Source organism: Schistocerca gregaria, chromosome 7 (assembly GCF_023897955.1).
Source record: "Schistocerca gregaria isolate iqSchGreg1 chromosome 7, iqSchGreg1.2, whole genome shotgun sequence".
NCBI lineage: Eukaryota > Metazoa > Arthropoda > Insecta > Orthoptera > Acrididae > Schistocerca > Schistocerca gregaria.
The window spans coordinates 300,488,023-300,514,981 of record NC_064926.1 but is presented as its reverse complement, the minus strand read 5'-3'; the positions used below and the strand labels follow the sequence as shown (position 1 = coordinate 300,514,981).

At 44.6% G+C, this 26,959-nt stretch overlaps 1 protein-coding gene across 5 annotated transcripts in view; it reads right to left on the bottom strand.

Moving 5' to 3' along the window:
• Positions 1–26,959, bottom strand: part of LOC126282042 (fat-like cadherin-related tumor suppressor homolog) — a 1,587,586-nt gene that overhangs the window by 789,716 nt on the left and 770,911 nt on the right. For all 5 annotated transcript variants that reach the window (XM_049981457.1, XM_049981458.1, XM_049981459.1 and 2 more), the window contains one exon: positions 13,884–14,271. In XM_049981457.1, the coding sequence (XP_049837414.1) occupies positions 13,884–14,271 (388 nt within the window). The remainder of the gene's footprint in view (positions 1–13,883; positions 14,272–26,959) is intronic.

Genomic DNA, 26,959 nt, shown 5'->3' with positions numbered 1-26,959 from the left:
TGACTCCTTTGCTGCTATGTAGGCTGACAAGGGTACCATACGAACTTCCCATGACCGAGTTCATTCATAGTGACAGGGTGTGCATGGATCGACTTGGACTTTAACGTACGTTAACAGCAAAACTCAACTCCTAAACGTTGCTGAGAAATATGAGTAATTTTACGTGTGCTTACATAAGGTACTTCGCATGGCTGCTAGTATTCAAGAGATCCACTGCCGAGTAAGCCCTTAGTTTCATAAGCGCTAGGTCTCCGGATCGAGTCTCACTGTTAGTACTCCTTTTTCAAAAATGGTTCAAATGGCTCTGAGCACTATGGGACTGAACATCTGTGGTCATCAGTCCCTTAGAACTTAGAACTACTTAAACCTAACTAACCTAAGGACAACACACACATCCATGCCCGAGGCAGTACTCCTTTTTCACTCCCACATAATTATAACAACAGATTTATTATAACTGGACAAGTTATCAAACTCTAATGACTTTTTTTGTTATATTTGTTATGTTTATCCTGAAAAATGGGATTTTTCTCTAAAATTTTATGGGTAGTTTCCCAATATAGCTACACTGCTGCAGGTATGTTCCAACTTACCTCGAGCCCGTTTTCTGAGGATCCGTGCAGCTATATTTCGACCCACCGTGAACCATTTTCTTGGTATTCGTGCTGGTAGTACAACCCAAAGGATTCTAAGCGCTTCAGTCCGGAACCTCGCGACTGCTACGGTCGCAGGTTCGAATCATACCTCGGCCATGGATGTGTGTGATGTCCTTAGGTTAGTTAGGTTTAAGTAGTTCTAAGTTCTACGGGACTGATGACCTCAGAAGTTAAGTCCCATAGTACTCAGAGCCATTTGTACCATTTGATAAAAAATCAAAATAAATCTTTTATTAGATTAGTAGGGATGAAAAGAGATATCGACAGTCAGACTCGATCCAGAGACCTTACTCGCTCGTTTGCGGACTCTTTGAATATTACTAACCACAATAAGTACATAAGCATGCCTAACATTTCAAAACTCGATTTTCTCGAAAATGGTTCATAGTTGTCTTTTTCTGTTCACCCAGTTACGTTAAAGCTCTAATCGTGCTCTACGCACCCTGTCAATACGCATCAAATCGGTAACAAGCAATTCGTATTGCCCTCCTGTGAGAAAGGCACCGATGATGTTGCCTCTGGTTCGCGCAGTCGGCGACGTGTTTTAGTCAGCAAATTGTGTGCACTTACTGCAGGTGACATTGCCACACGCATCGAAAAGTCGTTGAGAGGAACACCGATCACTAATGACATTAAGGACTAACGAATACTTACAATGCAAACTCCCCATCGCACCCATTTCAGATTTAATGGTAAGATGGCCCAGTGGATATCCCGTTAAAAACTGAGCACAGATCAAGCCTGAAAACAGGAGGAAGATTTACTGAACTGTCAAAAAAGAAGCAAAATCGAAACAGTGAACGGCTGAAGTTCATGATGTGCAACATCGAGCGTATTTTAACAGCCACGGCGTCGTGGTTATGGGGTCATGGTGTTGGACTGCGAACGTTAAGATCCATGTTCAAATCTCACCCCTCCATGCCCGGTATATTTTTTTTCACAAAGTTATAAACTATCCGTCTGGTCATTAACCTGTCTGTTCCTTGTATGCAAATTTGAGTCTGTGTTGTGGTGTAATGATCGTTCGCAACAACGAGGTGTAAGGAAGGGACCTCCAGACCTACGTACCTCCTATTTCTTCCTCACAAGTACCACATGTTAAGAGTCTTGCGTTCCGTTTTGGAAGTTCTGATTTGAATTCTTTTGTTGTAACGTAGTTCACGTAAGTTTTTTTTCTGCTTTTATTTCTGTGGGAGGTCCAAGCCGAGTTGCGCCTGCTCTCATTATTAATCATACTTACTTGCGGCGTTAATATATTCTTACATCATGACTCACATTCTATAACCAACGTACTACTGCCAAGACTACAGATACAGAACTGACACGTCAGTAATTGGACGGAAAGTACATAATTACCCGAAGAAAAAAAGGGGCACGAGGGAGATTCGAACACAGATCTGCCGTTTTGCAATCCAACGCCGTGACCACACAACCGCGACGTCGTCATTCCTTCAATTCGCTCGATCTACATCTACATCTACATGACTACTCTGCAATTCACATTTAAGTGCTTGGCAGAGGGTTCATCGAACCACTATCATACTATATCTCTACTATTCCACTCCCGAACAGCGAGCGGGAAAAACCAACACCTAAACCTTTCTGTTCGAGCTCTGATTTCTCTTATTTTATTTTGATGATCATTCCTACCTATGTAGGTTGGGCTCAACAAAATATTTTCGCATTCGGAAGAGAAAGTTGGTGACTGAAATATCGTAAAAAGGTCTCGCCGCGACGAAAAACGTCTATGCTGTAATGACTTCCATCCCAACTCGTGTATCATATCTGCCACACTCTCTCCCCTATAACGCGATAATACAAAACGAGCTGCCCTGTTTTGCACCCTTTCGATGTCCTCCGTCAATCCCACCTGGTAAGGATCCCACACCGCGCAGCAATATTCTACACATATTCTGCACATCTTGAGATTGCACGGTTCACTATTTCTATTTTGCTTCATTTTCAGAGTACAGCACACCTTATTCCTGTTTTCTTGCTTGGTCTGAGATCACTTTTTGACGGCTGTCCACTGGTCGATTTTACCACTAAATCTGATGGGGTTCAAATGGCTCTGAGCACTATGGGACTTAACATCTCAGGTCACCAGTCCCCTAGAACTTAGAACTACTTAAACCTAACTAACCTAAGGGCATCACACACACCGTAGCGGTCGTGCGGTTCCAGACTGAAGCGCCTAGAATTGCTCGGCCACCAGCGGCCTGCAAATCTGATGGGTGTTCGATGGCAAGTTCCCCTTGTTAGTGATCCTTTGGTGGCTCGGCAGTGCTTAATTTCGATATTGCTTTTGCAACTGTAGTGGATAACACTGGGAACATCGGGACAATGGATAATTGAATGTACTTAACAGCGCTCTCTAGCTACTGTGGATTAAAGGTCCCCGCCATCGTCAAGAATGTAGGAGCAAGTGAGATGAAGCCTGTGTATCGCAACAGAAACACAACGGCAGGTTGTTCGCGTGTTCCGCGCGCAGAATCTGGTGTGTTACCGGGGCGGTGGAGCCTTCCAGGAAGGGGTTGGAAGGGAAGCAATGGGGCGGGAAGGGAAGGGAAGGGAAGGGAAGGGTTGGCCATTTACATTGCTAACGCGGCCGCGGGCCGGAAGCCACCTCAGACCGAGCGACCACTCGGGGACGCTTAACGAAGCTTTGCGGCGCTGCCCCGCAGTAGGCAGAGTTATAAAGTTTTCAATCAGCGTAATGGAACGTGACCGGTTTTGTAAGCCGTGGCGACCGCTGCGCGAATAAACACGGCCGCCCCCGCTGACGGTCGCGGCGGAGGCCCGCAACGCAAATGAATCAAACGAGATAACGGCGCGCGGCCGCGACTCCTCGTCGGCGCTAATTCCGAACCGCGCGGAAGAGGAGGCCATCTGTGATTTATTGCGCAGATAAGCCCATCAGCAGTGAGCAGCCTCGGAAAATCTAGTTCCCAGCTGCAATCTCATTAGCGAAATTACATCAATAAGGAGCGCTAGCAGCAGCGATAAAAAGTCTTCACCGTTTCTTTCTGCTTGTTTTCATCCCCTCCCCGACAGTTTGACCTTTCGCCGAATTTGACAGCATTTGCTGTAAAGTGGTGCGCAGTGAGAAGACCTCAAATGTGTTACAATCTCCCGTATAGGGGGCGATCAGAAAGCTTCCGTTTGAGGGCGTTGCTGCACTGCGATTCCGATGTGAGTATATAAGCACCGACATTTAGGCAAGGAATCAGTGTGTCATTCGTGTATATCCGACGTGCGTGCAGTAAATGCGGAAACATATCTTTGGTGACTGTGATAGGATATACTACTGGAACTACTGGAGCCATTACATGAAGTATTCCGTATCACGCCTTTACGTATCATACGATACAAATTTCACAGTATAGCAAACATTGAAATACAACTTTGGTGCTCGGTACTGTATCAGGCAGCACTGTGCACGAGATATACAGAAAGAAAGGGATCGGAAGAGATCCTACTGACAGAGTACCAACCAGACAGTCAGGTATAAAGTGCAACACACTCATTTACTTGACTACAGCTCATTTAAATAAAATTAATGGGAAAATGTCTTATTGCAATCATCAATTTTTCGAAATTTGCAGAAAAACTAATTATTTAATTTATATTACTTATATTATTTAATTTCTATTATTTATAACTATCAGATAACAATCACGTACTAATGTTACCGTGCAAATCAGTTCAGTCATTAAATGGGAAATTAATTGTGAAAATTCGATAAATTCATAAAACAAGAAAATTAATGTATTGGGTATATTTCTGGTTAACGTATCCAATGGAAGTTACGTCCCCTGTCAAGAGATTATGTTTATACAAATCCCCAATCAAATTCATTGTGTTAATTCTGAAATTACGAGTTCTAGAACTTTATGTCGTAGACAAACTATTATTTCGATCATTTAGTGAAAAAGAGATTGGTAAGCAAAATTTGAACCTCAAAATCTATTTTCACATTGTGTAAAGTACTACAAAATATATTGGCGTCAAAATTCCTGTTGTAATTAACGAGATATTAATTACTTTTTATAAAGTATTAATAGTCTCATTTCTCAAGCAGAATTGCGATAACAAATTTGAAAAGAAATTCTAGAAATCACCTTATGTTATAATCATTTATCATCTTCGAAATTGTAACTACAGCTTCTTACGAAACAACCGATTTTAATAGTAACTCAAATAATGTGACTTTGTTGAACAATACTTTCACAGAACTTGTTTAGTTAAGAAACTATAAAAGCAGCTAGCCTGAAAGCTTGAAGCTGGCAGTAGAGTGGCAGCAGGGTGTTTCCTGTTAGTTCGATTACATAATCTGTTAAGTCAATTAGCTTTGAGTTGTGTATTTCACGTATGTTCTGGAAAAATATAAACATAAACACAATATGCAAACTATGTGTTGGTGCAAATTATTATCATCGGTTTTTTACAGTGACTCCTGGGATTTCTGCAGGAAAGCAATTAATACACGCATCAAAATAAGTTTTGTATCACCCCGGCTCCCAGAACTTCTGAAGATACACGTTGACTGTTCACATTTTCTCACAGACACAGCCCCTTTAACTGACCCAAACATGTAAACAACCATGGATGAGCAGCGCCTATTTGACGGAGGGGGTCCGACAGCCGACCAGATCCAGTCATTCCACCAGGAAGGAGGTAACGGCTCGTGTTGTTTGTAGTTCAACCATGCCTAGACGGTCAATATCGCGGTTCGATGCGACCGCATTGTTACTTGGCACCAGGAAGGGCGTTCAACAAGGAAAGTGTGCAAGCGCCTCTGAGTGAACCAAAGCGATGTTGTTCTGACATGGAGGAGATGCAGAGGGGTAGGAACTGTCGATGACATGCTAGCTCAAGCCGCCCAAGGGCTACTACTGCAGTGGATGACTGCTACCTTCGGATTATGGCTCCTAGGTACACTGACAGCAACGCCACCATGTTGAATAATGCTTTTCGTGCAGCTACAGGGAGTCGTGTTACGACTCAAACTGTGAGCGATAGGCTGCATGATGCGCAACTTTACTCCCGACGTCCATCGCGAGGTCCATCTTTGCAACCACGACACCATGCAGCGCGGTACAGATGGGCCCAACAACATGCCATATGGAACGCTCAGGATTGGCACCACGTTCTGTACACCGATGAGTGTCGCATATGCCTTCAACCAGTCAATCGTCGAAAACGTGTTTGGGGGCAACCCGGTCAGGCTGAACGCCTTAGACACACTGTGCAGCGAGTGCAGCATGATGGAGGTTCCCTGCTGTTTTGGAGTGGCATTGTGTGGGGTCGACGTACGCCACTAGTGGTCATGGAAGGCGCCGTAACGGCTGTACGAAACGTGAATGTCATCCTCCGACCGATAGCGTATTGGCGACGCATTCGTCTTCATTGACGACAACTCGCGCGCACATCGTGCATGTCTTGTGAATTACTTCCTTCGGGATAACAACATCGTTCGACTAGAATGGCTAGCACGTTCTCCAGACATGAACCCTATCGAACATGCCTGGGATAGACTGAAAAGTGCTATTTATAGAAGACGTGACCCACCAACCACTCTGAGGGATCTACGCCGAATCGTCGTTGAGGAGTGGAACAATCTGGACCAATAGTGCCTTGATGAATTTGTTGATAGTATGCCACGACGGATACAGGCATGCATCAATGCAATGCGACGTACTACTGGGTATTAGAGGTATCCGTGTGTACAGCAGTCTGGACCACCGCCTCTGAAGGTCTCGCTGTATGGTGGTACAACATGCAGTGTGTGGTTTCCATGAGCAATAAATAGGGCGGAAACGATATTTATGTTCACCTCTACTCCAAATTTCTGCCGGCCGGGGTGGCCGACGGGTTTTAGTGACTACAGTCTGGAACCGCGCGACCGCTTCGGTCGCAGAGTTGAATCCTGCCTCGGGCATGGAAGTGTGCAATGTCCTTAGGTTAGTTAGGTCTAAGTAGTTCTAAGTTATATTGGACTGATGACCTCAGAAGTTAAGTCCCATCGTGCTCAGAGCCATTTGAAACATTTTGAACTTCAAATTTCTGTACAGGTTCCGGAACTCTCGAAACCGAGGTGATGCAAAACTTTTTTTGATATGTGTATTAGGCATCCCAATTAACACTGAACTGATGGAAGAAAGTCGAAATCAACAAGGTAAGTACACACTCCAAGCATTTTATTGAACTTAACACAGACTCTTAACGTACGAGTATGTTACTCTAACATTTCTAGCTAGAATCTGGTAAAAAGTGTGTGTTGGACTACGTTATTATATATAAACCTCCCTCCCTCACCTATCACGAGTCTCAGAATTCACAGTCGTGTGCATTATGTGGATAAGCATTACCTTCTGCTTTTCGCTGCGCGACATTGAGGAACTATGGTGCACTCACCCTCCCTCCTCTCTTCCCCCCCCCCCCCCCCCTCCTCCTCCTCCTCGACGCTTTATGGGCGATTTTCGTTAAATAAGAAATATATAAATATTAAAAAGAAAAACTGTTACAGTTCCATACATTCTGAAATATCCACGCGGTGATGATTATAGCATAATATACTGTACTTTAAATGTGAAGAATCAAATTCCAGAAGAATTAAAAACAATTCTACGTCTCCATCTATATTCAGTAAATCGCCTTAATTTATATATCAGAGGCTAGGAGGGTACTGCTGACAGCAATTACGGTTTCATCCCATTTCATGCCTGGGTGAATCTGTTAATGGTATAATTCAGTGACTCCCAACGTGTCTGAAACCGTTACCCTGGGTACAATCAGGTGTTATCTAGTACTTCCATCCCACTCCCTACATCCTACCCCGGCCGCCACCATAATACTTAAGCTGAAAACAATTTTCTTTCAGCACATTAATTATTTAAATGATGAAATATAAATGACATTTGGTTTTTTAGACTTTTAATGGACCAAGAACTAATGAGTCAATGAGACAATTGTTACTGTTTATTTCTAACAACCTTTTTCTACTTACAACTCTTTCTCAAAAAGAAAGATATCCACATTGAGGTTAGACACTTGTAACAAAACACTTCTCGCTCTACCGACATTTGTGTCATCAGTGCACGACTCACGGGTAGTCGGAGCGGTTAAGGCGACGCTCGCGTAAAGCGGGAAATCCGGGTTCAAGTCCTGATCCGACAGAAATTTTCATTGTCATCATTCTCTTAAACAACAACGAATACATTTCATATATTTCATGATGGCTATAGTGGCCGCAATGCTTCCTCCTTCGAGCATGCATGCACTCTGAAAGCCCCTCGTCACAGTGCCGTAATATGCCGATACAGGTGCCGAAGCACTAAGGCGAAGCCCGTTGGTAGAGTAAATGGTCACGTGATCTCGGGACGCCGTAGATTTGTCCGACATTTATCCTATAAATTTTGAATGTTGTCATATCGCTAGTAAAGACAGATTCCCTTCGTAAGTACTGTGGATTTATTATAGACGTTTTGCAGACACCATAGCAGTTTACGTCTGATATTTGAAATAAATTGGGCTCTTAGCTTTGAAGAGCAAAATGAACAAGCATGACGTCAAAGAAGCTTCAAGTCAGCATGTATTTACAATGTCTTTCATGTCACATCTCGTCAAGTCACTTAACACAGTACTGAACAGCGAAATTTGGGTTTTGAGTCACCATCCTTAATATGCATAAAATGTTAGACTATAGTATCAGAACTGAGGAGCTAACAACAACAAAATTTGTCGATGGCCGAAGCAAACTTCATAACCTATGTTCTTGGTCAATTATGTTTGGTAAATTACTGAGAAGTGAGACAATGTTTCCATCCATCGACAATTATTTGCTAGGGAAAATATGTACATGCATACACATCAAAGAAACCTTCAAACAACGTCATAAACAACTGTATTTGACTCCTTCATTAAGCTGACACTTTTGCTTAAAAAATTCATGTGGTGGAATTTGCTTCGTGTACTTATGTTTTTATACATACAGATTGTGGGCGTCAGCGCCTGTGTGTTATCGTAAAACCTAAATAACTTTTCGCCTTCAGATATACGACCTCGGTTGTGTAAAAAAGTCGAAAAAATATCCCAGTCGTCATGGAACATCTCCAATTTGTCACGAAAACAAAGCGCTTTTATAAAATAAAGATTATGAAGATACAACAGTACAAAATGCACTATTATAAGGAGAATGAGCGCAGCGAAAATAGGTTAACTTAAGATGTTAACAGACTGGTACCGTCAAAATTTTCTTCCCGAGAAACCTTGATGTACCTTGAAATGACGTGACGTTCCATTGGCGACCTGTGCGAATGCCTCCATTCGAAAGGTATTGTAGAACGTTTTGGTGTTGTGTGACGAGACGTGACGTCACCTTATGGCGGATGCGAATTGGCGTTAAACAATCGACGTCGTCCCTAGATCACGTGACAATTCCAGTTTAATGTTGACAACATGCGCAGGACGCAATGCTCACTCCAGAGATATTTCTACTCCATGGCCAAGGCTGCAGACATTGCATTCAAACAAAAAAAAAAAAACAAAAAAAAAAAAAAACAACAACAAAAAATGAAATAAAATAAAAAAGTACAAAACTTTATTTTTTGAAGGTGGTAATTAAATGAATACACCAAGCACTTAAGAGTGTCCCGAATGTTCGTAATTTCCGACCATATAGCGGGTTCTTGCAATTTTAGAGCTAATTTCAGCGAGGTAAACACAATCTTTCTTTGGAGATTTGGCAGGGGCGCGGACGCATAACGTAGGTCTTCCTGTCGCCAGGACCACAGTAAACCTTACAGCCAAGGCAATAGAAGCAGCAACGGCGCCACTGCTGTCCAGAGGCCTTAATTTCGCACCGACTACGAGAACCGTTCCAAGAAAAGAGGTCGTTAGCGGTGAGCAACAGGCAATTCACGATCTTCCCGCAGAGCCAGCGGAAGAGATAAGGCAAGAAACGCAAGGGATTGTCAGCGTGTCAGAAACGCCGAAAACGGACATCACAGCCGAATAACGCAGAACGCTTTGCACGACGTGTGAAGATAAAGACACTATCGTGCTGTCGGCTGACAAGTGGAATTCGACGGTTTTATTGTGCGCCATCGAATATCATCAGGAAATCTCCGGGGCAGCAGGATTCAGGGTACAAGGAACTCACAAAGGCTGTGACAACAGCCTCGACGAAGGAGAATTCTGACGTTCCATCGGAACTGGTAAACAACTCCTCTCCTGCACGGGCCGTCGAAAGTCGAAAAGGAGGAATGCCCCTACTTCCGATAGTAACACCACCAGATAGTAAATACCATCAGCTCATCGACGTATGGATTGGCCAAATATCTAGCAGAATTACTGAACTCTTTGCTAGGGCACTGCGTCCTCTACGTGAAAGACTCATAAGAGTTTATGGGTTTTCCTTCTTGGCGAGCCGCAGCCATGTCAAACATTCGTATTTCCGACATTTGTATTCATTTATTTCACACAATCATTATTTCGGCTTTATAGCCATTTTATGGTACAATCTGAATTCTCAAAAAGTGTCTGATATGCGTAAAGGACATGCCATAATCAAAATAACATTTATTTGGCATTATAAATCAGTCGTTTTTTGAATTTTGAAGTTAATGAAGAACATTCTAGTCGAATAAGATGAGCTGCTTTTGAGCTTTGATGTTATTATTCATTCTAGTGCCCCTGAAAGATTCCTTGTCCTTCCTGGAGCAAATTTTCGAGCCACAAATAGCGAGACTTTTGCAGCACTTACTACCACTCACTTTGAGTGCGACGGTCGTGTTAACGAGCAGATGTGACCAGGGGTCTCCCCCTAGCCAGTGTTTCTTTCTCTTATGTTTAAGTCACTTCAGTTTTTAAGATTTAAGTGCAGTTACCCATCACATAAATCCCCAATGCATTATCCTTAATGTACTTAGAATATGACACAACAGGACTGTAAACAGGAGTAGCCAGCAACATCTAGCACATTTCACAAGAAAGCCAAGGAAGAACAAGTAGTGAATATGTATTCGGGAAAAATAACAATATTATGAAAAGGACATTTGCTAAATGGTTCAAATGGCTCTGAGCACTATGGAACTTAACTTCTGAGGTAATCAGTCCCCGGATATTTGCTACTAATCATTTAGCGGAGATGCTGAGTCGCAGATAGGCACAACAGAAACACTATCAGAAGGTGCGTTTTAGGCCAACATGGCCTTCGTAGACAATAGACAACGCACACACACCACACACACACACACACACACACACACACACAGAGAGAGAGAACAGATGTGTTTCCCAGCAGCGAAGAAGAAGAAGTCTATATAGCTATTAAAGTATGCGTTTTAGAGTCCATACCTACTAAACATTTTTCCTTTTTTTGGTCCATACTACAATCTCTGAAAGTTTATTGACTGAGTTCTGGTTCACAGTGCATAAGAGCGAGTTCGTTCGATTTTGTGAACGTGCCACGGAACGTTGACCGGCGAACCGCAAGAGTGATTTCTACGTCACTGCCCGATTCGTCAGCAATTCAGTATTGATTTATTCATACTGTAATATGCTAAGCCAAAGCCAGTGCAAGTGCCATATCTGGAGCGCCAGCAGCTGTCCTGGTGACAGAAGCATCTCTCGCTGTGTGCCGTCACACCTTCACGTGCCGATGGCCTGGAATGTCTATCAGGCTCCAGGAACCTTGTGCAGTCGTGTTTGACAACAGATGGACGCCAGTCACCAACACTGTTCCAGATTTCTCCGCAGTGACACAAAAACTCCGCCTTTCAGTGAATTTAGCGCCAAACAGAAGAATTTAATTCCCGGTCCAGCCGAGTACGTCACGAATAGCGCGGCTGGGTCCTACTATGATGCACCTGTGTTCACATCATTAACATCGTTCCTGTGAAACATAACTAGCTCTTTACTCAGATGAATTGTTGAGTGCTATTGACAAGGGATTTCAGATCGATGTCACAGGCCTTTTGCTGTTCGTTATTCAAATAAACTATCTGGGAGACAATCTGAATAGACATGTTTGGTTATTTGCAGATGACCCTGTCGTTTATCGACTAAGAAAGTCATCAGAAACTCAAAACAAACTGCAAAACGATTTAGAAAAGATATCTGAATGGTGCGAAAAGTGGCAGTTGACCCTAAATAACGGAAAGTGTGAGCTCATCCACATGAGTGCTAAAAGCAATTCGTTAAACTTCGGTTACACGATAAATCAGTCTAATCTAAAAGCCGTAAATTCAACTAAATACCTAGGTATTGCAATTACGAACAACTGAATTTGGAAGGAACGCATAGAAGATGTTGTGGGGAAGGCTAACCAAAGACTGCGTTTTACTGGCAGGACACTTAGAAAATGTATCAAACACACTAAGGAGACTGCCTACAATACGCTTGTCCGTCCTCTTTCAGAATACTGCTGCGCGGAGTGTAATCCTTACCAGATGGGACTGACGGAGTTCATCGAAAAAGTTCAAAGAAAGGCAGCACGTTTTGTATTATCGCGAAATATGTGAGAGAGTGTCACAGAAATGATACAGGATTTGGGCTGGAAATCATTAAAAGAGAGGCGTTTTTCGTTGCGACGGAATCTTCTCACGAAATTCCAATAGCCAACTTTCTCCTCCGAATGCGAACAAAATTGTTGACACCGAACTACATATGGCGGAACGATCACCACGATAAAGTAAGGGAAATCAGAGCTCGTACGGCAAGATATAGGTGTTCATTCTTTCTGCGCACTATACGAGATTGGAATAATAGAGAATTGTGAAGGTGGTTCGATGTACCCTCTGCCAGACACTTAAATGTGAATTACAGAGTATCCACGTAGATGTAGATGTAGATCTATATATGTGCATATCGCTATCCCACGATTTTAGTCACCTCGGTATACAGGGTGAAAAGTATTTAAACCGACAAACTCTGGAAGGTTGTAGGGGACATCAAAACAAATATTTTTCCCTTATGTCATTCTTTCCTATGAGGAGTATTTAAACCGGTAGAGGAAGATTTCTCTGGCTGCAAATTAATTAAACCAACGAACACTTCTCCATTTTTTAATGACCAAGAGACAACATATTAACGCAACCCAATTTCAATTACAGTACATTTTCAAAAATGCCTCCATTGACACGTAAACAAAGGTTACACCGTCGGATCATCTTCTGTCTGACACGGGCACAAACCCCAGGAGTATCCTGAATTGTTCCTGCTGCTGCTGCTATCCGGGAAACCAGATCCTCTGCTGATGCAACAGGAGTTGCGCAAACAATGTCGCGCATCTCTCCCCACACAAAAAAGTCCTGAGGGGACATATCTGGGGATCGAGCAGGCCATGGTACAGGACCACCTCTGCCAGTCCACGTTTCTGGGAACCGTCGGTCGAGGAATCGCCGCACACGATGACTGAAATGTGCCGGCACCCCGTCATGTTGGATCCACATGCGATGTCTTGTAGGGAGCGGGACGTCTTCCAGGAATTCTGGCAATGCTCTGGTGAGAAAATTGTAATAGCGCCTGCCATTTAATGGCTTAGGTAGCAGATACGGCGCAGTTAAACAGTCCCCAACAACACCGACCCACACATTAACGAACGAAGAATCGCACTTGATGAGCGCTAATAACTGTGGCATGTGGGTTATCCTCACTCCAAACATGCGAAATGTGCATGTTGATGGCTCCATCATGCCCGAACGTTGCTTCACCGAGGAACAACACAGAGGACGGAAATGCATTTCACATTGGTTCCAGGTTGTGGACACGCTTTAAGTGAAATGGCAAATTGCAGCGTTCTTACAGTGTGACGGCGTCGCTGTCCAGGTTATCTGTTAAATGACCCGGTCTCACGCAGACGTTAATAAACAGCAGCAAAGGTCGTATGAAGCGGGATACGGCGATTAGGATATTGTTGTTGAAAAACCCGCTGTGCAGCTCGTCCGTAGTGGTGAGCTACGTAGTACGCAGCAACCATATCAGCGCACTCACTCCAGGTGTATCGCTCCGTTAGTAAACAGAGACAATGCACTACTACACTGGTGGACAGCAGTTGCCTACAACTGAAGAGCGTAATACGCCCTGTAACGACTGAAGAGCGTTTTAGTAATCCTTCTAGGGAAAAAAGACATTAGGGAAGAGTATTTGTTTTGGTGTCAGGCTGATACGTGAATCGACACCTATGCGCGCTGCAGCAGCGGCTGTTAGCAGATAGCGGCGTACCTTCGTCGTCGACGGTGAAGAGCCCGACGCCGTCTCCGCCGCGGATGGAGTAGGAGACCCTGGAGTCGTCGCCGCGCGGGTCGGCGTCCGTCGCGCGCACCGCGGTCACCAGCGTGCCGGCCGGCTGGTTCTCCAGCACGGCTGCGGCCCACACGAACTCCCCGAACTGCGGCGCGTGCACGTTCTCGTTGACGTCGACCACCTCGACGACGACCGTGGTGGAGGAGGAGAGCGGCGGCGCGCCGCGGTCGCGCGCGCGCACCACCAGCGTGTGCACCTGGCGCTCCTCGAAGTCCAGCGGCGCCGCCGTCCGCACCGCGCCGGACAGCCGGTCCACGCTGAACGCCTCGTCCCCGTCGCCCGCGCCGCCCACCAGCGAGTACTGCACCTGCGCAGCCGCCCGCACGGGCGCGAGGACAGGGTCAGATGCGGCAAGGTAGCGTAGCTACACTGGCAATGCGGGGTGTTTCCGTAAGACCGTGCAAAAATGTAACAGGACTTACAGGATACTCCACACAACAATCTGAGAACGCGAATCTGGGTAGAAGTAAGGAGAAAAGGAAAGGAGGAAAGTGCGATTAGATTAGGATAGAATGGCAGAGAGAAAATGAGAGGAGTTCTTGAACATGAGAAAAGAAACTTCCTGGCAGATTAAAACTGCGTGCCGGACCGAGACTCGAACTCGGGACCTTTGCCTTTCGCAGGCAAGTGCTCTACCACTCTAGGAAGGTAGGAGACGAGCTAATGGCAGAAGTAAAGCTGTGTGGACGAGGCGTGAGTCGTGCTTGGGTAGCTCAGTTGGTAGAGCACTTGCCCGCGATAGGCAGAGGTCCCGAGTTCGAGTCCCGGTCCGGCACACAGTTTTTATCTGCCAGGAAGTTTCATATCAGCGCACACACCGCTGCAGAGTGAAAATCTCATTCTGGAAGGACAAAAGAAGTTGGTCTTAGGCTACGGGCAAAGAGGAGGGAATATTTGAACAACCAAATTAAAAAAAATGGAAACAAACAGGAAAACAAAAAACATTAGGGAACTTTACCTAGACATAAATTGGTATACGAAGGGGTTCAAGGCAAGGACAAATGCACTTCGAGGGCCGGGAGAATACTGACAGACCCCAGTGCTATATTAAGTAAATGGAGGGCGTATTTTGAGCATCTATTAAATGTACACCAGGAAGCAGGAAATGAGCAGCCGTACGAAATACATACAGCAGAACCCCAGACACCTGAGCCAACGTTAAAGGAAGTAAGAGATGCAATCAAAAATTAAAATGGCTCTGAGCCCTATGGGACTTAACATTTGGGGTCATCAGTCCTCTAGAACTTACAACTACTTAAACCAAACTAACCTAAGGACATCACACACATCCATGCCCGAGGCAGGATTCGAACTTGCGAATGTACCGCTCGCGCGGTTCCACACTGTAGCGCCTAGATCCGCTAGGTCATCCCGGCCAGCTAAGAGATCAGTCAACAAATTGAAAAACCATAAAGCATCAGGATCAGATTGCATAACTGCAGAATTAGTTAAAAATGGGGGACAGAAATTGCTGGAAGTAGTTCACAAAGTGATAACTAAAGTATATAACTCAGAGATGATTCCTGAAGAGTTGCAAGACTCGATTCTGATCCCAATTTTTAAGAAGGGCTACAAAATGGATTGAGAGGGATATCGCTATTACCAGTATGTTCCAAAATTTTCTCGAATATTCTGCTAAGCAGGCTTACACCATGCGCAGATGAAATTGTAGGGGATTACCAAGCTCGCTTTCGGAGCAACAGATCAACTATAGACCAAATATTCACCCTGCGTCAAATTTTGGAAAAAAAATGAGAATACAATAAACCAGTTCATAATCTTTTCATAGATTTTACAAAATCAGATGATTCAGTATTGCAATCAAAACTGTACAGAATTCTTTTGGAACTTGGAGTACCGAAGAAGTATGTTAGACTTATAGAAGCGAGTTTGAAAAACACAAAAGGTAGAGTACGCGTGGGGAAATTGGAATCAGAAGAATTTGTAATAATGAACGGACTTAAGCAGGGAGATGCCCTGTCTCCGCTACTTTTTAATTTAGCCCTAGAATATATTGTCGAATGGCAGCAGATAATTCAGAGGGTGTGGAGTTGAATGGAAATATTAAGATATTTGGGTATGCAGATGATCTAAACATCATTAACGATAGGAAAGAATCGGCAACAACAAATGCGAATGCGTTAATCAAGGGTAGTGAAGATGTAGGTCTACGGATGAGTGAAGACAAAACTAAATACCTTGTTACTACTAGAATACCAACAACAGAAGACCAGGAAATGTTAAGAGTTGGAGACATACAGTTTGAAAAAGTGAACACATTTAATTATCTAGGCGTGGACATCACTTCGAGAAATGAGACTGAATCCGAACAGAAGAGATTACGGGCGGGAAATGCATCTACTTCTCACTTAATAGATTATTTTCATCACGTATATTGTCTAGGAATTTAAAGATTAGAATATACAAAACTATTATTCTATCAGTTATGCTGCATGGGTATGAGACTTGGTCTCTCACTGTGCAAAATGGGAAGTCGTTTCGAATATTTGAAAACAAAATTTTGAGGAAAATTTTCGGAGCAAAAAGGGATGACATTAGCAGAGAGTGGCAAAAACTGCGTAACGAAGAGGTTCACGAACTCTGTTCAAGCCCTCACATAATCAGCATTATTAAATCACGTAGACTGCGATGGGCGGGTGACGTAGCACAAATGGATATGAGCATGTCAGCGCGCAGAGTACTGGTAGGGCACTTAAGAGGGAAAACGTCCTGTGGGGAGACCGAGGCGTAGATGGGAGGACAATGTGAAGGCTCCAAGTTTACTTCCATATCTCCTTAAGTTGACTTCTCCGACTTCAGGTTCCTTACCTCAAATTGTTCAGTGGAGCATTCTCTACCTCCTGTTATATTTTGACATGCTCTCTCCGAAACATCCTGTATAATCACTTCTAACGTAATCAAATTTTTATTACATACCCTCTTTTCCAAGCGTAACACACTAGCTATGCATGTACGAAATTTCTAAATTCCTATTCGTAACTTAACAATTTAGCCTATATTGCTGGATATTAGATCCGCCGATTATGCAAAGCAGTTCTTAGGATTCCGTTCCGATACTTCAGCCGGAACAAACGGAACACCTTTTAGAGTATAGCTTTGTTGTCCGTCTGTCTGACTCTCTGTCGGTCCACCTGCTAAGACCAGTTTTTCTCAGGAACGGGTATGGACGGCGGTTACGCTGAAACAACCGGTTTTCAGTTATTTCTGTTTTTCCAACGCAAGTTTAATCCGACTATTAATACCGCTCAAAGTAACCAGTTTCTGAAATAACCAATTCTGTTTTTCATTCCTATTATTTCCTGTAACAAACGTAGAAATTTAGCAAAGACGGATAAATTTTGACCTCTTCAGTTTCAACATACGTAGAATAAATATATAAATTATATAGGCAAAGGAAAGGAAACTTACTCTCGCCACCGGTCGCTGCTTTTATTGACGAGTGATAAGTAGCGCACTATTATAAAATCTCCACTATTATCCTAGTAATTCTAATGTTTTTAAACTGCCCAAAAATCATGGTGTAATCAGGGATCTGAACATTACGAATGTTCAGTGCTACAAGGTGGGAATCGAGGCTGAATAACTCTATTTTGCGTGTTAATTGGAAGTAGGGTTACAAGTAGATAAAGGTATAGTTAACAAAATGTTACGGGCTATTATGGCGCGGTCGAATGAATTTCACCTTAATACCCAACACGAAGATGTCCGAAAGAACAGATGCTATCTTCATATCGTTAAGGCTAACCGGCTGATGACCTCCTTCAGTGCGGATGCACACGATTTGCCTGAACTCTTACGGGATTCGGTGGATTGTCTGCCGCGAGTAATGGGTATAATGGCAGGGGCACTATGAATGTAGGATGTGGACTGTAAGTTGAGAATTTGGGTCTTACGGGGAGCGTGACAGAGATAACTCCCTGCAGTCGCACTATCCTCTGTGCCCTCGGTGGCTCGGATGGATAGGGCGTCTACCATGTAAGAAGGTGATCCCGGGTTCAGGTCCCGGTCGGGGCACAAATTTTCAACTATCCCCGTTGGTGTATATCAACGCCTGTGAGCAGCTAATGGTATTGATCCTCCTGACTGGGAAGCATATTCTGCAACAGCTGATGTCTCAGTCCCCTCTCTTCTGCAATTGGCCTTGAGCTTATCTAGTCGTCTTTTTTGATCGTTCTTTTTGTAGTATCTCCACACAACTTCACTGAATCCCATAAGTTCCTGCTTTTTCGAGCGGCTGGCGAGCATCCTTGGCCGATTTTAGGTGAACTTGTGTCTTTCGGATGAGTTTGCAAACTACCGCAATGTTCCACTTTTTCAAGGTTTTTCCGATGTAATTAATGAAAGGTTGGAAAACTTTCCATTTCACCGGCGCTTGAGCATCGCTACGCGGTGGCCATTTCACTCAGAGAACGAATAACCATTCTTGAACAATGCAGTGATGAGATGTTTTAATTCTGGGTCAAGAGAGTCTTCACAGATATTCCTTGCTGCATCCCAGTCGTTTTACTATGCCTTGCTTTTGTTGTGGGTGGTGATTAGAATCCCGGTGAACGTAATGGTCTGTCTGCGTGGCTTTTCGGTAAACCGTGTGGTCCATGCTATCATCGTCTTTCTTGAAAACTAGCATATCAAGAAAATGTACTCTTCTGCCTGCCTCCTCATCCATGGTAAACTGAATCTTCGGACTGATCCCCTTGAGATGTTTGTGCAAAAAACCAAGTTCCTCTCTTTCAAATGGTTCAAAAGGCTCTGAGACCTATGGGACTTAACAACTGAGGTCATCAGTCCCCTAGACTTAGCACTACTTAAACCTAACTAGCCTAAGAACATCACAAACATCCATGCCCGAGGAAGGATTCGAACCTGCGACCGTAGCGCCTAGAACCGCTTGGTCACAAGGGCCGGAAAGTTCCTCCCTGCCACGCCGTCACAAAACCAAAGTCTCATCCACGTACCGGAACCAATATTTAGTTTCTTGTTCGCATTTTACAGCGCCTGCTCCTCGAATTTTTCCATAAAGAAGTTCGCTACAACTGGGCTTAATGGGCTCCACATAGTGACATCATCCGTCTCTACATAGAACTCGTCGTTCTGTTTGAAATATGTGATTGTGAGGCAATATTTAAACAGTTCTCTAACATCGGGATGAAAAATCCTATTCAACTGTTGCAATACTTCACTGAACGGAAATAAAGTGAATAGCGATACTACATCAAAGTTAACTTAATACTTGTATGTCCTCCAGCTATATCACTATGCCGTTTGATTTACTTGATGTTCGAATCCAGTCGGCCCACATACGGTCATCTGCAGCCAGGAGACCACGTCAATTAATTGGATAGGAATCAAATACTGGCAGCCACAACCAGTTACCATGAAAGGTTATACAGAGAGGCGATAGAGAGTGTTAAACACCCCCGGAGTTGCAATAGGAAGGAGGAGGGCGTGAAACTGAATGATATGTGGATTCCAGTGATGAAGAAGATGTGTACCAGTTTTCACTGTGGGATCATAGCATCAGCGTACGACGGTAGTCGACAACGGCCAACTGCGGTCGCGCATTCGAAACCTGTGACGTCACGCCATGCACGGAAGCACGCAGAAGCAGAATTTTGCTGTAGTGGGTAGCGAGCCAGGGTGTGAATCGGACATTCAAAGAAGCTACGATCCACCTTGAAAATATCCTCCGCAGACGGGGACGAATGGCTGGATTCCAAGGTCAAATCCATTCGTTCACGACATAATAGCCCGGAGCATTTTGTTAATTGTGACATTTCCGTCCGTGAAAGTTTACATTTTACAGATAAAGTCAAGCAGCAGATTAGCTGGTGTTTACTTTTTGTTGTAATTATAAATGAACTGCTTAAGTTTTAAGTTTTCTCCTTATATTATGGCAAGAGTTTGTTGTAGCTTCTCCCGTTTTTAATCTTTTATATTATAAGAATGAGTAGTGTCTGCTGTTTCGGGTATATCATAAAAACAATTAACGAACGGGATGTCGATTAAAATCAAATGCGGATTAGAGTCAAAATGTCCCGAAATAAAAACCATGGTATGACATCCGGCATGTGAAGACTTCCTACACCATCAGATGGTAGTTCGTGTAAGAATTACAGCATTGATCCATAACCTGCTACTACACGTCGAGAAGCTACCCACAAAAGGCCAGCTATCATCATGTTCCATTGGCTCATCCCGTTGATCGCATGTATAAGGGGAGATCAAAAAGTTTTCAGCTGAGGACGATGCTGTGGAATATATGCAACATAGCGCGACTACAATGAGGGTATACATCTACATCTACATTTATACTCTGCAAGCCACCCAACGGTGTGAGGCGGAGGGCACTTTACGTGCCACTGTCATTACCTCCCGTTCCTGTTCCAGTCGCGGTCGGTTCGCGGGAAGAACGACAGCCGGAAAGCCTCCGTGCGTGCTCCAATCTCTCTAATTTTACATTCGTGATCTCCACGGGAGGTATAAGTAGGGGGAAGCAATATATTCGATACCTCATTCAGAAACGCACCCTCTCGAAACCTGGACAGCAAGCTACACCGCGACGCAGAGCGCCTCTCTTGCAGAGTCTGCCACTTGAGTTTGCTAAACATCTCTATAACGCAATCACGCTTACCAAATAACCCTGTGACGAAACGAGCCGTTCTTCTTTGGATCTTCTCTATCTCCTCCGTCAACGTGACCTGGTACGAATCCCACACTGATGAGCAATACTCAAGTTTAGGTCGAACGAGTGTTTTGTAAGCCATCTCCTTTGTTGATGGACTACATTTTCTAAGGACTCTCCCAATGAATCTCAACCTGGTACCCGCCTTACCAACAATTAACTTTATATGATCACTTCAAATCGTTCCGCACACATACTCCCAGATATTTTACAGAAGTAACTGCTACCAGTGTATGTTCCGCTATCATATAAACGTACAATAAAGGATCCTTCTTCCTATGTATTCGCAATACATTACATTTGTCTATGTTAAGGGTCAGTTGCCACTCCCTGCACCAAGTGCCTATCTGCTGCAGATCTTTCTGCATTTCGCTGCATTTTTCTAACGCTGCAACTTCTCTGTATACTACAGCATCATCCTCGAAAAGCCGAATGGAACTTCCGACACTATGTACTAGGTCATTTATATATATTGTGAAAAGCAATGGTCCCACAACACTCCCCTGTGGCACGCCAGAGGTTACTTTAACGTCTGTAGACGTCTCTCCATTGAGAACAACATGCTGTGTTCTGTTTGCTAAAAACTCTTCAATCCAGCCACACAGCTGGTCAGCACTGCACTTCGGAAAAGTGAACTATGTCAACGTTATTATCAAATGCGTCCAAACAGGACCAACGTGCTGTTATTCTTTTCTTGGCTGTTTAAGTACCAACATCAGTCGGAAAATGAAGAACATAACTGAGGCAGCATGTCTATCGAAAAACCCCGTTTTGTGGAATGGTGCGCCAAGATCCGTGCTGTCGTTTTCGACACTACACTCCGGTCGATCTGGGAGGCGAGCCTCATCCATTACGGACAAGTGGGAGACTCTCGAGCATCCGCTCTGCAGTCCTGATCTCTCCCCATGTGATTATTAAGTCTCTTACAAAAGGCCTTGGAGGCCGAAGATTCCTGTCGGACGAGGATGTCCAGCATGCAGTTACGGAGTTCTGTGTGCAGCAGGACACGGTGTTTTACCAAACGGGTAACTTTAATCTGATGCGTCGGGGGACGATTGCCTGATTGCTCAAGCAGATTTTACCAGACCAGCATGCCGATTCTGGACTGTACGGGCCTTCTAACGGAAAGTTCTTGATCGCATCTTATAACACTCCAACTTGTCCAGCAGTATTGTAGCTTTCCAGACATCATTCGGAACCTTAACGAGCTCGATGTGTTCATTCATCTGCGTAATTTATTCATCGTTACTAGTGCACCTTTCCTCTGGTCCGAGGGCGGAGTTTTTGTCTGACCGATGAGTTAAGGAAAGATCGAATGACCGTCTGATGGAAATGTGTTGCTGCGCGGGATTAGCCGAGCGGTCTACGGGCGTTGCAGTCATGGACTGTGCGGCTGGTCCCGGCGGAGATTCGAGAGCTCCCTCGGGCATGGGTGTGTCTGTTTGTTATTAGGATACTTTAGGTTGAGTATTGTGTAAGCGAAGGGACTGATCACTTTAGCAGTTAAGTCCCATAAGATTTCACACACATTTGAACATTTTTGGAACTTGGTTGATTGCATTAGGAAACAATGCCGGACCAGTGTGGATACAGTTCTGCACTTCCACATGACGAACAAAATACGAGCATACGGTATATCAGAGACTGGTTTGAAGATTTTCCAGAACCCCCAAACAAAGCATATCATTATCAACGAGCGATACCTCGAGACGTAAAAGTAACTTCGGACGTGCTCCAATCGAGCGTTATTGAACCATTACGTCTCACAACACACGGGTTGTCCCACGATTAATGGTCAATATTCAGCGATATGGCAGGAACATCCATTCGAAGCAAAGTGCTCATAACTCTTACGGTACCCAAGTCAGTGTTCATGTTTACTGAACCTTTTTTTTTTGTTTTCGTCCATAATACCACCTTCCCAACTATGGAAAGCAGAGAGCTTGCAGTAGAAGAGGTTTGTTCCAGAGTACCGAAGATAAAAGTGATTCCAGTCCTTAACGTATGCATTTTAGAGCCTATGTTTACTAGACTTTACTGGTTCGAATGGTACCTCCTCTTATATCCTGAATAGCGACCATTCCCCCCGTGACATCCTGCATATAAAATGAGCTAGTAAATAACATCGGAAGTTACATTAGGCTTTTCGCGGATGTTGCTGTTGTAAAAGAGAAGAAGCTAGAAAACTGTAGCGAAATGCCACAGGACCTGGTTCAAATGGCTCTGAGCACTATGGGACTTAACATCTGTCATCAGTCCCCTAGAACTTAGAACTACTTAAACCTAGGACATCACACACATCCATGGCCGAAGCGGGATTTGAACCTGCGACCGTAGCAGTCGCGAGGCTCCGGACTGAAGGGCCTAGAACCGCTTGGGCACCAAGGCCGGCCCACAGGAGCTGCATAGTGGAGGGAAACGGAAACAAACAAACTAATTAAACGCCAGAATGTCCCATCATTGTATCAACAAACGATTGCAGAAGAATCACAGGAAGAAGTTATTTCAATAAAACAGGTAGGACTATGCGTACGGAGCGACTTGAAGTGGAATGAGCGCCAAAACTAATTGCAGGTAAGGCAAATGCCAGACAGATTCACTGGAAGAATCCTCAGGGAAAGTGTTAGATCCACAAAAGAGGTAGTTTTCAGAATCCTCGTTCGACCAATACTTGAAAATTGCTCTCCAGTGTGGGATCCGTTCAGGCAGAACTGATTAAGGAAAGTGAAGATCCAAATAAGAGCAGCATGTTTCGTTACAGGTTCATTTAGTAAGCGCAAAAGGATCGGGGACATGCTAAGCAGACTCCATTGGCAGATGATGCAAGAGAGATACTCTGCATGACGGTGTGATTTACTGTTAAAAGTTCCGCGAATATACCATCCTAGAACAGTCATCCAATACCTTACATCATCCTACGCGTACTCGCGAAAAGAGCATAAGCGTAAAATTGAAGAGATCACAGAGTCCACACAGAGGGTTACCAGCAGTCGCTCTTCCCACGAACCATTCGCGACTGGAAGAAGAAAACAGGGAAGCGACAGTACACAAAGTACCCTCCACCATACACTGTGATTGCCTTGTGGAGTGAAGATGTAGATATAGATGTGTATAGTTGAAGACTATTCTGAATGAAGAAGTGTAGAGGAGGCCTTTATTGCTGGGTACTAAATATACAACACTATGATGACTTGTCCAAATGAGCTAGCGACGTTCGTATCCGCGAGACCCTTGCAGGGAAGCGAGATTACTTGTTTCCATCGAGTCTCGTATTATCTCTAAGTATTTCGTAAAAGATGACTCCTGATCGCCATTTCGACTTGCTTCTCTCGAACACTCCAATTCACATTTCATTGACAAGAACTTACAAGCAGCCCGTACCTCTGGCAGTAACAGTAAATATGGCTCTGAAAAAAATTGTGAGGAAAGTAGGAAAGTCAAAATTTCTGGGACTAGCGCGCTGTTAGCTTATTCCATTTCACATATGTTTCTCCTTTATCACGAATTTCTCACACGTCGGAAACTTCTTACTCAAAACCTCTTTAGAATTATTGTTAGTATGACAGCATTCTGTGTTCTTACATAAGGCATGCGGCCGTGATTTGTAATTTGAACCTCACATCAACTTCATTCTTGCAGCTGGTTGAGAATCCGACAACCCAGATACCAGCGCACTGTATTTTTTAGTTAGAAATAAATAAAATGCCTTCTACATCTTGTTTCCATTCGTTTTCGCAGTATCCAGCAAGACGTCAGGACGGGACAATCAGAATAGCAGAAACAATTCAGCTGCTATTGAATGACAGGTGGTATCGACCTCTTTGGTGTGCGCATCCCCCACCCCCTGCGAATGCTATTCACAGTCCCCTTTCTCGTTATCTCTGTAATTCCTTATTGTTCGAGATCTCTTTCTTGTTTCTGACACGGGTTTATTTTTTGCTTTTTCAGTCTTGCACTGTTTCCAGCTGTCTCTTTCATGCTTCCCTTATTAGAACAGTAATTTGTGCTTCAGTTTATTTTAGGTGACATCCTTTAATTTTTGGGTGTATCGCCAAGTTTCGTTGCCAGCATTATCTGTATTACCTTGCATCGCAAGCAGGCTCACATACGCACGTTCTTTTTCTACTCGACTAAAAGACTTGTGCTTAATTTCCCTCTAGCATTCACAGGGGGGAAAAGGTATTACAGATCCTCAAACGATAATTCCCAAGCGATACATTTGTATCCCGTTAAATTATCTTTTAGTTGTTAAATTATGTTACAATCCTGGAAATTGAAATAAGAACATCGTGAATTCATTGTCCCAGGAAGAGAAAACTTTATTGACACATTCCTGGGGTCAGATACATCACATGATCACAATGACAGGACCACAGGCACATAGACACAGGCAACAGATCATGCACAATGTCGGCACTAGTACAGTGTATATCCACCTTTCGCAGCAATGCAGGCTGCTATTCTCCCATGGAGACGATCGTAGAGATGCTGGATGTAGTCCTGTGGAACGGCTTGCCATGCCATTTCCACCTGGCGCCTCAGTTGGACCAGCGTTCGTGCTGGACGTGCAGACCGCGTGAGACGACGCTTCATCCAGTCCCAAACATGCTCAATGGGGCACAGATCCGGAGATCTTGCTGGCCAGGGTAGTTGACTTACACCTTCTAGAGCACGTTGGGTGGCACGGGATACATGCGGACGTGCATTGTCCAGTTGGAACAGCAAGTTCCCTTGCCGGTCTAGGAATGGTAGAACGATGGGTTCGATGACGGTTTGGATGTACCGTGCACTATTCAGTGTCCCCTCGACGATCACCAGAGGTGTACGGCCAGTGTAGGAGATCGCTCCCCACACCATAATGCCGGGTGTTGGCCCTGTGTGCCTCGGTCGTATGCAGTCCTGATTGTGGCGCTCACCTGCACGGCGCCAAACACGCATACGACCATCATTGGCACCAAGGCAGAAGCGACTCTCATCGCTGAAGACGACACGTCTCCATTCGTCCCTCCATTCACGCCTGTCGCGACACCACTGGAGGCGGGCTGCACGATGTTGGGGCGTGAGCGGAAGACGGCCTAACGGTGTGCGGGACCGTAGCCCAGCTTCATGGAGACGGTTGCGAATGGTCCTCGCCGATACCCCAGGAGCAACAGTGTCCCTAATTTTCTGGGAAGTGGAGGTACGGTCCCCTACGGCACTGCGTAGGATCCTACGGTCTTGGCGTGCATCCGTGCGTCGCTGCGATCCGGTCCCAGGTCGACGGGCACGTGCACCTTCCGCCGACCACTGGCGACAACATCGAGGTACTGTGGAGACCTCACGCCCCACGTGTTGGGCAATTCGGCGGTACGTCCACCCGGCCTCCCGCATGCTCACTATACGCCCTCGCTCAAAGTCCGTCAACTCCACATACGGTTCACGTCCACGCTGTCGCGGCATGCTACCAGTGCTAAAGACTGCGATGGAGCTCCGTATGCCACGGCAAACTGGCTGACACTGACGGCGGCGGTGCACAAATGCTGCAGAGCTAGCGCCATTCGACGGCCAACACCGCGGTTCCTGGTGTGTCCGCTGTGCCGTGCGTGTGATCATTGCTTGTACAGCCCTCTCGCAGTGTCCGGAGCAAGTATGGTGGGTCTGACACACCGGTGTCAATGTGTTCTTTTTTCCATTTCCAGGAGTGTAGATAGAAAAGTTCGTGAACGTTAGCAACCTGGTTCGTGCACAACACACATTAATCGAAATAAACCCCAGGATAATGTTGTTCGTAAAACAACAAAGTTTAGTGTTGCAAGTATTGTTAATATTTGCAGCTATTTTCCTCAGTTGCTAATTTCAATTGTGTTTTACAGTAGAGACAAGAAAAATTCCTAGTTTTGCAACGGCATTTATATGTGTGTCCTACACGTGTTTCCCCTATTCGCGCCAGACCTCTTCGGTTCTCCCAGGCCGGGCCTAAGTCATGTTTTACCAAATCCTTTCTTCCAGAAGTGTTTATCCTGTAAGTTTCACATGAAAGTTTGGAGGGTAGGAGATGAGGTATTGGTGGAAGTACGGCTGTCATAACGCCCTATCGCTTGTGCCCCACTCACCTTGCCAGGTATGCATCCTTCAATTTTTTAGTTGGCGTTTGTGTCAATTGGTGCTCCAGTGATCTTTCGAACCTGGTCGTACCTCTGCACCTTAAGCCAGTACACAGCAGCTCTATATCTCATCGTAATGCCTATTGGGTAGATTCCGAGCACCACACAGAGTGATTCCACTGAAGCTCGCGATAGTCTAAGCAAGCCGC